At 43.9% G+C, this 16370-nt stretch overlaps 1 protein-coding gene across 7 annotated transcripts in view; it reads right to left on the minus strand.

The window, feature by feature from the left end:
* The window catches only part of SLC8A1 (solute carrier family 8 member A1), a 357688-nt gene that overhangs the window by 36284 nt on the left and 305034 nt on the right, over positions 1-16370 (minus strand). For all 7 annotated transcript variants that reach the window (XM_055089150.1, XM_055089148.1, XM_055089147.1 and 4 more), the window contains one exon: positions 10022-10297. In XM_055089150.1, coding sequence (XP_054945125.1) covers positions 10022-10297 — 276 coding nt within the window. The remainder of the gene's footprint in view (positions 1-10021; positions 10298-16370) is intronic.

Genomic DNA, 16370 nt, shown 5'->3' on the forward strand with positions numbered 1-16370 from the left:
CTGCGCGTCCGGAGCCTGTGCTCCGCAACGGGAGAGGCCACAACAGTGAGAGGCCCGCGTACCGCAAAAAAAAAAATGCAGGCTGGGGCTTGAATTTAGAAGAAAAAAAAAAAACAGTGGCCCTTGAAAACTGTCATTTTCATTATCTTATTTTCAAATGTGCAAAGGGAGAAATGAAAGTCCTCACCTGTACATTGTTTACTGGTCACTCAGTAAAGGCCCACACTTGTTAATCCCCAGGAAGGAAAACACCTAACATGCTCTCCCTACACTTGATGCTTGCTCCCTTTGGAAGACACCTTGAGATAGAAAAGAGGAAGCTTACATTTGTTTACAACCCACATCCATAATACCAAATCTCTAAACACAAAACACACACACACACACACACACACACACACACACACACACACACACACACACACACACACACACACCCCTGAACAGCATGATGTTTCTGCCAGGTGTGCCAGGTGTCCTTGCTTTGGCTGACCTAGAGTTTATAAAAAGGCCCGGTTGAGAGCAGGATGACATATTTTTAACCCCCCTTCCCTTACACTGTGACTGTTTCGGGACTGAGTGAAGGTGGCTGGCGTTCGGTTGGGACACTAATCCTAAACCCGCAAAGCTTCAGATGAGGTGTGACGCACACTGAGTAGCCCTGCTCCCCGGACCACCTCCTGCTAGATGCCATCCTTGTTATCACCCTGGTTCCTCCCCTACCCTTGTGCTCAAGGCCAGGTGCCCATGCAGCGCTGCCCTTGGAGAAAAACAGAGGGGTTGTCATTGACAATGAAAATACTTAAAAGGATTGAATACAAACTCTTCTTCTGTAGAGTTTAAGGTTTAGTAGAAGGAATAAAGGATGCAAATACAATTTTGAAATGGGTCTTTTCCAGGCTGGCTTTTCCTAAATGCTTTTGGGCTTGCTGCATACAGTCTATTTTTCGTTTAGGATAATAGGCACTTCTGGTGCCATTTATGGAGCAAATGTTGTGAAATCTGGTGTCTGGCTTTCCTTCATTTCACTCTGTCCTTGTAAAGTTTGCTTACGTAGGATCCCTTCCATTTTAATGACATCACCCATTCGTGGGAAAGTGCGCTGGAAAGTACAGAGTGTTTTAGCCCCCAACAGCTCCTCACTGGTGTGAGGTTAAGATAAGTTTCCATGGAAAGACATTTGAGTGATTGGGGCTGCCCAGGGCTGCTCCTCTGGCTGTGTCCCTGGGTGGCTTTGCCTCCTGGCCTCACTACAGATCAGAGGGCCTGTTTGCAGCAGTTCTGACCTTTCCTGGTGACGAAGAAACTGACTGTGTATTACAGTATTTGAAAACAAAATATACCTGCCCTTTAGGGTCCTCTTGGGAGAACTGACACCATAGCCAGTGGGAAATCTTGGCTCAGAGTAAAGTAATTCTGTTTGCATTCCCATTTAAGATGATGTGAACTGTTAATCATCCAATTTAACATGTGTACACACTGGAGCAGGGGCACCTCCTCTTCAACTTGCGCTGAGTTGAAATGCGAGCGCTCAGGGGTTAAAGCTCACAGAGAGTCAGTGGCACGGCAGGAGACAGGAACACATTTGGGGATGTTCACCTCATCAGAATTCTTCACATAGGATAATAATAAAAATAGCCTGAGAATTTTCTTGACTTTCTGTTTCTTCAATGGCTGCAATATAGCAGAGCTAAAAATACCGCGGGAAGCCTAAACCCATTTATCAGTACGTTCAAGGAGAAGGGGAAAGAGATCTAACATTTTTTATCAGGTCCACTATATGTAGGGCCTTGCCCTGGATACTTTATAAAGGCATGCTCATATAGTCCTCAACTCTGAGGTGGATTTTCATGTGCCCATTATTCAGGTTAAGAAACTAAGGCTGAGAGAAATTAAGCAATTTGCCTCTAGTAAGTGGGGGAGGGTGGGTTTGAACTCAGGTCTATCTGAATCTAGAATTCATGTTCTTTTATAGTCTGTTGGTGCATGTTCACTAACATGGCACTAAGAGAAGACTTTGCATAATTTTTCTGAGATTGAGACCGTTAACCAGTTAACCTGTGAGCCCAGCAATGAGAACACTGCCTGTGTTTGAAGTAGGATGGAGAGGAAGTGATTCAATCAGTCTGATTCCTGCTGTCTCCAAGGTAGCTCAGATGACTGGGGGAAGTCGGAATGACTGGGTACAATATCCCCTGAGAAGAGTTTTGCTTTGGGTGGGGTGCTGCTGTGTTGCCTTCTGACCCCATCTCTTTGGTTAGGTCAGGGGCAGGCTGAGTGTGTATGTGGCTAGATGCTTTGGACGGTAACCTCTAGTGATCCTGCCCCCCGGGCTTCTACTTCTGCTAGAACACTGGAACTTGATTTCCTAAGTTGCCCTTAAGTCTTTGCAGAACGTGACTGCTGAGAGAGCATCCCCAATATACCCTTCCTGGGCTCCACTGACACCAGTACCTGGGCAGCCACATATCACAGGCAGCTTTGGTCTAGACCCAGAATGACCTAACCTCCCTTTGTGGTTTCGCTTAGCAGCCCATGGCTGTGCTGATGAAGATTATCTTGGCATGCTATTTTTTTACCATCTAGGTCAGAGCTGAACATGTTTAAGAGTTTCCAGTCATCTTGGTATTTCCTACATGTAAAAATTGAAACACTAAGAATCTATGGGTAGAAGATTAGGTCTTTATTCATTTCTGAAGTTTTTTGAAGCATGGACTCTGTGAGGTGTTTGATGCCAAAGGGAATAATGATAGTGTCGGACCTCAAGGAGCTTGAGTATAATCCATTGTTGCATGCTTTAAAAATGGAAAATACTAAAATTAAGGCAAAAAGGGAAATGAGGAATTTCCCCCAAATTGTAAGCTACATGGGAAAGAGTATATGCAATGCTTACTTTGAAACTAAATCCCAGGTGGAATGACAGAGTGGTTAAATACCAGATTATAAGAAAGAGATAATATGGATCTCACCATTTACCACCGATATAAACTTGGGCTAAATATGGTCAAATCATTTCTCTATAAGCCTTAATTTTCTCATGTAACAGGATACTGGTGCTTACTGTCCTATATGCTGTTACATAGCCTTTACACAGGGCCACCACTATATACATCCATGGATGTGGTACCCCGTACAGCTCTAGGGCATCATTTAGATGATGCTGAGCTCTTGAGATTGCAGCATACAACCTGTGCAACCATGTAAATCACTTCAGGACCCACTTAGAGATGAAGCAACGGGACCTAAGTTGTAAGTAAATGCTACTTAAGCATACTCTAGGATATCTTCGTTTTCAGAGGTGTCAGAAGTCAGGAAATTGAAAACTGGAAAAAAAGAAATCAATTGCTGGGGCTTCCCTGGTGGCGCAGTGGTTGAGAGTCCGCCTGCCAATACAGGGGATGCGGGTTCGTGCCCTGGTCTGGGAAGATCCCACATGCCGCGGAGCGGCTGGGCCCGTGAGCCATGGCCGCTGAGCCTGCGCGTCCGGAGCCTGTGCTCCGCAACGGGAGAGACCACAACAGCGAGAGGCCCGCGTACCGCAAACAAAAAAAAAATCAATTGCTAATTTTTTGTTACAAAAACAAGTATATTTTCTAGCACAGTGCCGAACAGATAGAAAAATCTCATTTTCAGGAGATGGGTCTAAGGGACCCAAAAACCTTGGGAGGAGGGAAAGTCACTTCAAATAACTTAATGATATAACCTAAACAAGATAATAATGTATAAACGGTATTTATACCTAGCACACAGTTGGAGCTACGTAATAAATTTTAAAAATTTCCTGGGCTTCCCTGGTGGCGCAGTGGTTGAGAGTCCACCTGCCGATGCAGGGGACACGGGTTCGTGCCCCGGTCTGGGAAGATCCCACGTGCCGCGGAGCGGCTGGGCCCGTGAGCCATGGCCGCTGAGCCTGCGTGAAAAAAAAAAAAAAAAAAAAAAAAAAATTTCCTTCTCTGGTCATAAAACTTTTCATTCTCATTTTCTGATGGTTTCTATTCCTTTTGGCATTTTGAGAGTTGATCTCAGTGTAAATAATGATAATTATTTCTTGCATTTTATACCAACTTGCAGTTTACAAAGTGCTCTGAAATCTGTATTACTTAATCTCATCAACTCTTTAAATTGCCATGGGTTATTATGGCTATTTTGCAGGCAAGAAAAGCAAGGCTGAGTCAAGAAATTAATTCCAGCAACACAGTGAATAATGGTTAGAAGTTCTCCTTCCTGAATTCAGTTTCTAAAGTTCGTTTCTATGCCCTCTTGGTGCATACTCACCAACACTGCAATCAGAGAACAAAGTGAACAGCTAGTATGGCTGTTTTATATCATGTATTTCCTATGGTATTTAGAAGTCTGGAAGTGGTAACTTAAAAATGACATACCATTTCTCTAAAGTAAGATTTTTAAAAAAGAGTCCATATACAAAATAGGGAAAAACCCCTAAAATTGTCCGTTTCCTTCTCCTCCATGCCTTAAAATCTCTAGGATGAAATAATTCCTACTTGACAGAACTCAAAGCATATTCAAAACACTGGAGGCAAACAGAAGTCTGACAATGCCAATGGTTAAGGGACAGCCTAGAATACCCAATTTTTAAACTGTTCTGGTCCCAAGAGTAAACAACCAGTAAAGGGAAGATAAAGTGGGCAGTAGGCAAGCTTCAGGCACAAGCCCAACCAAGATGTATGGAGAAGGACCAAGGCAGGACTTAGGTCAAGCTATTCCCAACTCATCAACATCTCAGAGTTCTCTCTGTAATTCAAGAGGAATGCTTACTTCTATCTGACTTGATTGAAAAGGAGCAAGAGATGAAAGAAAAAAAAATCCATATTTGGAATATGACGTAGAAGGCTTGTCTTGACTTAAAACACACAAGTTTTACTCAAGTAAATGACTACGTGCTAAAAGAATGTCAATTACAGGTGGTCCCTACTACAGAAAAGGCCGGGCTACAAATGTTCCTTCTTACACTTTTTTTTCCTCTTGAATTTTGAGCCTGTTTTTCCAGAGAAGTGATGTGATATAACATGGTTATGAACCTATGCCAGGCTACTGCAAAATGCCTATTTAGCACTTCATAGAGAATACCTAAAGTTTTTAACAGTACTGGCCTGAGTTCTGGGTCTTGGAAGCAGAGATTATAAGAGAGAAAAGAATGAAGAGAGAAAATACTATCTTCCTCCTCACAGTTCCCACCACAGACACAATTATGAATGAGAAAAAAATGTTTCCCCTCTGAGACTCTTAGTGCTCTGAAGTTTAGTTTTGACCCTTCTTCCTACAGTAACCTACTCAGGTATACTCTACTCGTCAAAAATAAGCTACACTATAGAAATAGCTGTTCACCTCCCTTGATTCTAACTTTAATTCTTAGCTGAATCTACAAGGTGTTAGGAAGAAAGCCATCTGACAAACCAATTCATACTCATGTGTAAATGACTGTCCATTAATTTATATATACAACATACACAAACACATGCACAAACATAATTGCATTACTTATGTGTTAGCTAGGCATCATTCTGGGGGCCAGGGATATAACAGTGGAAAAGGGCAAGGTTTCTGCTCCCATGAAGCTTACATTTCAGTGAGGAGAGTTGGCCAATAATAACGCTCCAAAACAAATAAACCAAAAAATCCACAAAGTTATAAATACATAAAATAGGGTGATATAATACAGGAAAACTGGGTGACCACTTTGCACTGTGTGGTTAGGGAAGGTCTCTTCGAGGAGGTGACATTTAAGATGAGATATAATTGAAGACAAAGAGCCAGTCTTGTGCAAATGAAGCGGAAGAGCACTTTGGACAGCTAGCACAACCCCGAGGAAGGAAGGAACTGGGTGCATGAAGGACAATAAAAAGGCCAGTGGGGCTGAAGAGGAGTGGGCAAGGAGGTAAACAGAACAGAAAGACAGGAAGGGGCCAAATCACATCGGTCTTTGTAAGCCAGAGTGATGCTTTTGAAGTTTATCCTAAGTGAAAGAGGAAGCCTTGGCAAATTGTAAGGAGAAATGTGGTCTGAGCTGCATCTTAAAACCATCTCTGGGGCTTCCCTGGTGGCGCAGTGGTTGAGAGTCCGCCTGCCGATGCAGGGGACACGGGTTCGTGCCCCGGTCTGGGAGGATCCCACATGCCGCGGAGCAGCTGGGCCCGTGAGCCATGGCCGCTGCGCCTGCGCGTCCGGAGCCTGTGCTCCGCAACGGGAGAGGCCACAACGGTGAGAGGCCCGCGTACCGCAAAAAAATAAATAAATAAATAAATAAAACCATCTCTAGCAGAAGCATGGAGACAGATAGGAGGCTACTGCAGGGGTCAGAGTGAGAGAGTACGGCTGCCTAGACTAGCATGGCTGTGGTAGAGACAGCTAAGTGGGTCTGATCAAGATATACTGTAGAGGAAAGATCTGCAGGAGTTATGAATGGATTCACTGGGGATGAGGAAAAAGGAATCAGGAACAGCTGGGTAGGTAATACTGTTTTCCTGAGAAAGGCAAGATACGGGAAGAATAGGTTTGGTTGAAGGATAAGGCAGCTGGGCAGCAGAAGTCAACAGTTCTGTTTGGATACGGTAATTTTGAGCTGTGAATTACACATCCAGCATTGATACAGGAAGGCGGTTGGTATATGAATCTAGAACGCAGGGAAAAGTTGAGGCTGGGGATCTACATTCGGTACTCACTGGCATATCGATGGCGTTTAAGCCTTGGAGACTGGATGATGGCCCAGGGCGTGAGCATGGACCAAGAAGAGGGCTGGGGACCAGGCTCTGGCTCTCTCCAACACTGAGAGGTGGGAAGAGACTGTTCCCCTCTTCTCCAGACAGGCGGCTCTGTAGAAGGGCCATTCAGGCAAAGAGGCTGTTCCTCTATTAACAGGTGTGGGTCTTTAAGCTCTTATAGGCACACCTGAGGGTGGTCAGGAGTCCTTTTCTCCCAGTAGATTATAATGAATATTTCACTACCAGTTGGTATGAAGAAGCTCTGTCTCACCTGCAAAGTCATAAGCTCTTTTTTCCAGGATTTTGAACATGGTAAAAAAATATATATATCTATTATTAATGAGATACATAGATATTAATCCTGCCTTGAGGCAGGAGGACTAGTAGGGAAGGTTTTTAATGCCCATCAGGCCATCACAATCTAAGAATCTTAAGTCTCACCTTGGAGGAGGCAGCAGTTTACCAAACACTAGCCAGGAGCCCTTCTGCCTTAGGAAAACTGTCAAGACTTCAGCCTAGACAAAGAGCTGGGCCCCAGGACCAATACAGATGAATGGCAGGGGTAAGTGAAGAGAATTAGTTCTCTTTTTTCTTCTGCCTATAGCAACTGGGCTTTGTCACTTGAGAACAATAGCATCTTTTTTTCCCCCTGATAAGTCAGTAGATATAATAAAGCAATGCTCTGAAGCAGCAGGGTTGAAGAATAAAGTCAGAAATATTGAACAAGATGCTGAATGAACAATTTGCCGTTTTTTTTTGGAGGGGGGGAGGTCTGTTTATATAGATATGATCATCTGAGATTACCTGTGAATATATTGTTTGGGGAGTATGCTACACAGTTAATACTGCAGCAAATTATAGGAATTCTCCCACTAACAGAGCAAAGAAATCTGTTTCCCAATGGGAAGAATTTATGGCAGTGCAGGGAAACCATTTGGACAACTAATGACTCACTGTATTACCCCACAGGCTTTCTTACCTCTTGATACCCCTACCTGGGTTCTGAGCTGCTTTTAAATGGCAGAACAAATGACTCCGAGGGCTAGGTTCACTGTAATCCACATTTCATGTTACAGAAAAAATTTTAATCCTACGGCTTCCATACTGTTCAAAAGAGTTCATTAATACACGAGATACAGAGCCATTTTGGCAGATTGGTATATAGAAAAAGGAGCCAGTTTTGAGATATTGGTATGACGAGTTGAGAAAAGAAGAAAAACACCCCAAGACATTTTCAGGCCCAAGGATTTCATGTAGGAAAAACATTTTTAAAATCCCTTTTAAAGCAAGAGATGCATTCGGTAGGATCAACTGCTGACTTTTCAGAAAGGCAGGCTAATTTTGGATAACTGTCATGAGACCTGTTTGCCTTCGTTACCATAATTTGCACATGTGCTCCTCAAGGGTTAAACCCATGGCCGAGAGCGTGTACTAACTTGGGCACTGCTTGATAGTGATTTAAGCCTTAAGGAAAGAAGACTCCCCCAGACATTTTCCTATAGTAACCTCTGATAGAGCCATGGCTAACGATGATGCTTAGTTCCTGTGGTTGTATACATGTTCTCTAAACAAAGCAACGTAATGTGAATATTTTAAGTTTTTCCTCTTGCTTGCTACATTTCTGGTCATATTTGGAAAAAGTTAAAAATAAAGACCAAATATAGACCTGTTGGAACACAGCTGGGGTTGAGGGGGAATCTGCTCTCCTCTGAGGGTCAGCTGTCAACTGGAAGACTCTGCACAGCCCTGCTCCTTAAGGCAGGGAGGAAGAACACTCTAGAAATCCCTCAACTCCTCCTTTAACTCAGCCGGACCTCAAAACCATGCTGGGCCCAGCATGATCAGGACTCCTAAACAGTCGATCAGTTGTAACACACCATGCGCCATGGCTCACCAGTATGAATCGGGACCCTTCATCCATCCTTCGTTTCTCAAGGGTGAGGCGTCCAAATTCATACTCGTCAGATCCTCCTCAGCCATTCAACACCATAATCACAAAAGCTGCTCTTTTATTGAATTCCATGTCCCAGATGCTTTACTAGCTATATAATTTATAGGCGTTTTCTCCAATCCTTACCCTGATTCTGCAAGTTCATATGGTTGTCCCTATTTCATAAATGAAGAAACTGAGGCTCAGAGAAGTAATCTATCCAGAGTCACTGAGATAATGAATATGTGAGAAGAACAGCCAGTGATTTCAGTCAAGAGACACATGGTTTAAACTGTGCTTGTTTTCAGACTCAAAAGCCAGGTTGCCAACTATGGCAAGTGTTAGTAGAAGTCACAGCACTTTCATTAAGGTGGTGGTAAAGTCGGAAAGTGGGAAAGGAACGGTATCATCCGCAGGGCTGTATTTCCCCTCAATTCCTGCCTTTTCCCAAGCCCACTGCAACCCTTGTCATTGACCTTCTGTTGGGAGAGATGCAAGTCTTGTTGCTCTAAGTTGAGACTACACATCCGTCAAGATGTCAACTAGTGATGGGTAGTAGGTCCAGAACTTCAGTTACAATAAGCTCGGATGTGTATCAGAATCACCTGTGAACTTAACACACATTTCTGGGCCCTTCTTTAGACCTTCTGATTCCATAGGTTGGTCGTGGGTCTCAGGCATTTGCATGTTTAAAAACAGACTCCCAGGTAATTTTGATGCCCATCAAAGTTTGAAAATTACTGCTCTCAATGTTATGTTCAGGAGGAGGAGATCTTACTCAGAAGAGCGAGTACACATAACAAGCTACAGTTGCAGGCTGGAAGAAAAATTCAGCATAGCGGGAATGCAGGAAGGGATGTCCACCTGGCCTGCTCATTTTGCTCAGGATAACTTTTTCCTGTTCTGATCCATGTCTATTTTTTATTTACTCCCATTAATATTTGGGTCAAGAGAATCATCATGTCTTAAGTATTTATCGTAGTTACCCAACAAATACAGCACTTCATCCAAACTTGACTAAATACATAGAAGACAGAAATTTTGTTCTTGAAGATAATTCTGTAGTTGTGTTTTTGAAAGTTCTAATTGTAATGGGAAGCCCTCCTATCAATCTATCCATCAAATCAATCTGCTCTCTCCATGCAGGCAGGCCCTCTGGGAATGCTATCCTGTCATGATGATACTGACCAGCTTTCTAACCTTGAGAAATGCCATGACAATGTTCTGGCAGTGACATTATGCACAGCTCTGGGCTTTTGTCTTTCATAGGCCTGGTTTGTTAGCAAAGCACTTGAAATTCTAGGAACAAAAGGGTCAAGAAGGCAAATGGGCTTCCACTCCTGGGGGAATCACACGGGGATGTATTCATTACCTGGCACTGAGGTTCCAAGCGCCACGAACACTACCGCAGTCACGGAATCCTTCAGGCCGATGGTGCAGCCAAAGTGGGAAGCCAGGTCTCCGATGAAAGCCGTCAGCACGCCAATCATGAGGATGGAGATGATGAAACACGCCCAGCCATTCCAGTATTCTGTAGGGGGGACGAAGGCGAAGAGAACCTTCCAGAACACAGTCAGAAAGTGCATCACGTAATCGAAGCAGGAGGGCAGCTTCTCCTCCCCACATTCATCGTCGTCGTCATCTTCCCCTAGAGAGAAAGGAATGAAGAATATTTCATCAGGGCTTCCCTGGTGGCGCAGTGGTTGAGAGTCCGCCTGCCGATGCAGGGGACACGGGTTCGTGCCCTGGTCCGGGAAGATCCCACATGCCGCGAAGCGGCTGGACCCATGAGCCATGGCCGCTGAGCCTGCGCGTCCGGAGCCTGTGCTCCTCAATGGGAGAGGCCACAGCGGGGAGAGGCCCGCGTACCACAAAAAAAAAAAAAAAAAAAAAAAAAGAGTATTTCATCAAAACCTGTGCTATCAGGGTTTTCCTCTCTCCCACTTTCTCCTTCCTAGGCCTGTTGGCCCTCCCTTGAGAGGTGGGTGAAGCTTTGGGTTTTCCAAGAGTCAATCATAATCAACCAAATCATTATTAAGGTACTGACACGCCCCCTCGCTGTGGTTCACGGATCCATAGCAAAACCTTAAGCCCCAACCAGTTCCGGTTATATGCAATCAACACATACTTTCTACTCCCACGTCACCTCCCGCGAGTATTGTCATTTCATAGAAATGAAAAGGATTTCTCCCCAAAGGCAGGAAAGTCGCTTGCCAGGCTTGGAAAGAAGCCTCTTTTAATGAAAGATGACTGACAGTTCTTCTACCAGGATTCTTTCCTTCCAGCTTGGAGTCTAGCTCTGGGGATTCATGGCCATATGATCCTGTATAGGACCATGTTCTAACAGGGCCCTCTGGGCCCTGCATACCCCTCCAGCTTCATCTCCTGCAACTGCTTCAAACTCAAACTTCATCCCAGCCAAATGGAATTCTTTGCATTTTCTAAAAAACTGTATGTAATGTACTTTCTCCTACTTTTGTCCTTTAGAACTAAACGTGCTTGGCATATCCTAATCCCTCCCTCCTTATCCTTTAAAAAAAAAAAAAAATCACTACCCCTGTGAAACTTCCCCTGACCACCACCCTCCCGCCCCTTGCCCTCCAGCCTTCTGGGAACTTCTTAGGGCTTCCATAGCCCCCATCCCCCCAACACTGGATCACTGTGGTCCCTGAACATCGGCAGGAGCACAAGGGAATTTTTTAGAAATGCAAATTTCTGGCCCTGTTGCATCAGAAACTAGGGGAGTGGGGGTGAGGTGGGAGGTGTTTGAACAAGGCTTCCAGGTGATTCTCATGCATGCTCAATTTGAGAACCAGTCTCTAGATTGTGCCTGTTCACTTTCCTTCTCCATTTGACTATGAGCCCGTCAAGGGCAGGAATTTGTTCATTTTTGTGTCCTTAGTGTTTGGTCTAATCTCCAGCGTGTGCATGCATGCATGAATTTCCACTGACTTTATGTAACTACTTAATTACATAACACGCACATATAACAATGTTGCCAAGTAAATTCACAAAGCTTACTACTTAAAGGATCCAGGAAATTAATAGTATTCTAAAACAGAAACTTCATTTACAATGTGATATAATCTCCATTCACATATTTTAAAATTGAGCTACTGAATGTCACCTCTTCCTGAAGGTGTTTTGTAGCCATTTTGGAAAGAACTTCTCCTTGAGACTTTGTTTCACCACTACCACCTCCCCGAACCCTGTCACCAGGGATCCACTTCCTCCAACCAATGCAGCTGGCAGCAAGTGAGGCTGTCACACTTCCCAGCTGTCTGCGCAATCTTAGATTGCCAGCATGGGGCAAACGTGCGTACTCTTCATGAGACACTCCTTGGTGAGGCCATCTGGAACAGCACATAACTGGGAAAACCCTCTTAAATCCGAAGAGCTTTGAGGGAAAAGTGCCTCTCACAAAACATGAGTGTCTGGATTTGTAACTTGTCATCTTACAGGATGAAAGAAGAGGCAATGGTTTGCTCTTCAGTGAGTGCACAGTCAAAATTATTATGCACATAAACTTTGGGGATCTGCAGAGAAAGTAGTCTCGTCTTTCAGGCTCTGGAAGGTCTCCAATAAACCCTCGGGAAGAAGCCCTCAGCAGATGGATGGAATCACCTTTGGAAATGAACTAGGTAGAGGACTTGACTCAGGTCAGCTGATGGAAAAGTGAGTGACTCACTAGAGTGAAAGAGCCTGGTTGACCATGTTAAAGTAATTGACCAAGGAGGCCATTAGATTGGAGTGGCTCTAACACCTTAGTAACGAATGTAAGCAAGCTGAAACCTCAGCCAGAGTCAATTCCTATAAATACATTTGTATCTGAGGAAATGAAACCGAGGAAACATCATTCACAAACAGCCCACCTAGGGTCTCCTAAGTAAGGCAACTGCTTCAGCTAGAGCCACTCAGTTTCCTTGCTTCACTTCTGAGTCTGCTCTATAAGAGACTGTTCCCAGCTCCTAACCACTTTTGGTTTGGTTCTGCCTGATGTGAGTCCTTGTTTGCTCAAATAAACTCTTAAAAACTTTTAGTGTGCCTCAGTTTATCATCAACCATTTCCTACAGTGCTCACGCTGTATGGTTATTACATATTTCTAATATCATCCGTGCCTGAAAGTAGAAGATGCTTTTAAGTAAAAGCACATGTTATAGACTGAATTGTATCTCCTCCAAATTCACATGTTGAAGCCTGACCCCCAGTCAAAGAATGTGACTATATTTGGAGATAGGGCCTTCAAAAAGATGCTTAAATGAAAACGGGGCTGTTAGGGTGGCCCCTTATCCAATCTGACTGGTGTCCCTATAAGGGGGAATTGGGACACAGAGAGATAGCAGGGACACATGCACATGGAGGAAAGACCACGTGAGGACACAGCAAGAAGGTGGCCTTTCCTTCCCCCAAGTCAAGGAAAGAGGCCTTGGGAGAAGCCGAACCTGCCAAAACCATGATCTTGGACTTTTATCCTCCAGAACTGAGAAAACGCATTTCTATTGTTTAAGTTACCCGTAGTCTGGGGTATTTTGTTATGGCAACCCTACCAAATTAGTACAGCCCCTTTGGAAGCATCCTATGTCATAGCACTGACATATAGAAACAGCCACTCAGTGCTTCTATTACTTACTCCTTTCTTGTTTCCTTCCATTTCTTCTTTTTTCCTTCTGTTACTGAACCAGGTTCGTTTTGCCCCAAGCACAGCAAGCCAAAACGCTGAGAGGGCTTTTCCCCAAGGCAGCCAAGCGAGGAGACAGGAGAGCAAATCTCAAAGCTCCCTCTATGAAAGCAGAGGGTTCAGGGTATTTATGGGATGACGAATAAAAAAGCAGGGTGGTCTGGGGTGTGGGTAGCATGGGGAAAGGTGATTGGAAAAAGGTGCGGTAATCTTGGTTCTGCGCAGGCGTAACTAAGCACGTTCAAAATGTCACTGAGCGAGCACCCACGCATGCCCAGTTGGAGGGTCAGCGGTCCCACCCCGTCTTAACCAGCTCAGTTCCAACTAGACACAGCTGACTCCAAGTTCCTAAAACAACTTGGGCCAACATCTTATTGTTTAAGCTACTTGGAGGACCTGCAAGTCTCAAAATGGCCTTGATTAGTGAAGGCAGGTGAAATGGATTTGACTCTCAGTTTCACTTCTTTCACCTTTCTTCCCGTTTCCTTTTTACCCTCCACTTGAGCTCCAGGTGGAACCCACTGTGAGAGCTGCAGTTGTCAGTCCTTATTTGAGGGGGGTAGGAAGAAGAGGACCATGCTAATGATTTCTCTACCTCCTTTTCTCCCTGCTTCCCAATCCAAAGGGGGGACTGCATGTACCCCAGGAAAGCTCAGAAAAAGCACTAGACTTTCTAGTTATATTTATTTTGTATCTGGTCCTTCAAAATATCTATATTTGTAAATATTTTATAATTTCATAGGGGGTATGATTAAAACAGTTTGGAAAACACTAGATTTTAATCAATCATTCATAGAAACAGATTATTCTGCCTCTAACTCTACAAAATTACTTAATTTGGGGTGTCTAAGTCTCATACTGTGGAGACGAACAAGAAAACAAATAATGAAGCTTCTGAGAAGAAATGACACTTATAAATTGAGAGTAGATGTTGTATTTGTCTTCAAGATGGAAATAATAACACCTTTCCCATGAGGGATGTGGAGGGGAATAATTAGATCATTTCTGCAAAGTGTTTGAGGATATTTCAAGGTAATGATTATCATGGTAGTTCACATTATTTTCCTCCACTTAGGATTGTTACTGTGTTTCCCCATCATTATTTACTTAGTCAAGATGCTGGGTCCTAAGGTGACATTCTAGGTTTTTAAAAACAAAATCTAGGGCTTCCCTGGTGGCGCAGTGGTTGAGAGTCCGCCTGCCGACGCAGGGGACACGGCTTCGTGCTCCGGTCCGGGAAGATCCCACATGCCGCGGAGCGGCTGGGCCCGTGAGCCATGGCCGCTGGGCCTGCGCGTCCGGAGCCTGTGCTCCGCAACGGGAGAGGCCACAGCGGTGAGAGGCCTGCGTACTGCAAAAAAAACCCACAAAATCTAATATCGCCCTCTGGAATTAACTTTATGACTTGTAAGTGTACAATGCAAAATGTGTGTGTGTGTGCATGCAAGAGAGAGAGAGGGAGAATTTCCTTCTGTAGGCTTCCAACATTATAAGGAATATTAAACATCTTAATGCTTAAGTCTGGTCTGGGAGGCCCATCTGTTTTATTGCATTTGAAAGTAGAAGTGGCTTCCCATCTTTTTCCTGGGATCTCACTGCTCTTTATAAATTTTAATCTCCCACTCAGATATTATTTAAATATTAAAAATGACCCCTGACTGCCATGTATGATGTACAATTACCTTGTCTTGGAGAAGGACAAAGAAATATTATGTTCATTCATCACCACCTGGACTATACTTAAAAGTATAGCTCCTTGCAAAGAGCAGTGGAGCATTAAAACACACACACACGCACCTGGAGCATCTTTTATGTGATGGTAGAGATGATAGTAATTTGCTGGTATGTTTGCCAGCTCAGGGTTACTGGACGCTGTGTAATTCTTTCGAGTCTGTCTTCCGTATTAGCAAAGAAACAGGCAGGTTGGTGTCCTTTTATAGGATCCCAAACAAAGGATCCTCTTATCCCAGAATCCTTCTTTTCAGCTTTATGGATTTCACTAATGGGAAGATAACAAACAAGCTGTATTTGATTAATCCCTCCCATGGTTTTTTAAATGGTTTCCTTGGTTCATACTGGACTTCCTAAATATAACTACAAAAGTAGTCTAATCATTAAAATTACAGAGAATGGATTGGCCCTGCTCTGAAGCATGAGAACAAGGGCATTGTTCTCACAATGAATTGATCAAGAAAGGCAATCCCTGGGCTTGGCACCTGCAGAGTACACAGCAGCTAAAGTAAACCAGGTGTTAATTTGTAGAGATGCTCAGGGTTTGGCCTCAGGGAGAACTTTAAGAACTAGAAATAGAGGCTGCTGGGGTGTAATGGACATTTGGGTCTGAAGACTTAAGTCAATTTCTGGTTCTGATAGCTTGTTTGGGGGCAAGACACTTGACCTTCCTGGGCCTCAATTCCTCATCAGAAGAGTTTCCTAAATCCCACATCACAGAGCTATAGTGAGGATCAGGAGAGGAAATGTCCAAGTCCTTTGTAAAACTGCAAACCCCTCTGCAGACAGATGTGCCATATTCCATCATTGTTATTTGTCAGAAGAAAGGCAGTAAATCAATATGATCTGAGTATCCTGGTTGCACAGAATCTATATTCTGTTTGAATGAGCCGTTATCACTACAGCTTCCCAGAGCTGCTTGGTTTTAAGAAGAACAAAGGAAGAAAGGAACAGAGGGAGAGAACATGATGGGTGTCTACTAAATGTCAGACACTGAGCTAACTTTTTTCACATACCTGATCTTATTGAATCCCTACAATAACCGCATCATTAATCCCATCGTACAGATGAAGTTCAGAGACGTTAAGTGACTTTCTAAAATAATGACACAGTCAGTAAGTGGCTGAGTTGGGATTTGATCTAACAGCCCAGGGAACATTTTACTTCCCATGATGTCTTGTTGAAGCAAGTTGAGGACTACAGCATTGATCGTCACACACTGATTCAAAGTTGGAACCTGACGTAGGGTGGATAGCTAGTGGGAAGCAGCCACATGGCACAGGGAGATCAGCTAGGTGGTTTGTGACCACC

Source organism: Physeter macrocephalus, chromosome 12 (genome assembly GCF_002837175.3).
Source record: "Physeter macrocephalus isolate SW-GA chromosome 12, ASM283717v5, whole genome shotgun sequence".
Classification (NCBI taxonomy): domain Eukaryota; kingdom Metazoa; phylum Chordata; class Mammalia; order Artiodactyla; family Physeteridae; genus Physeter; species Physeter macrocephalus.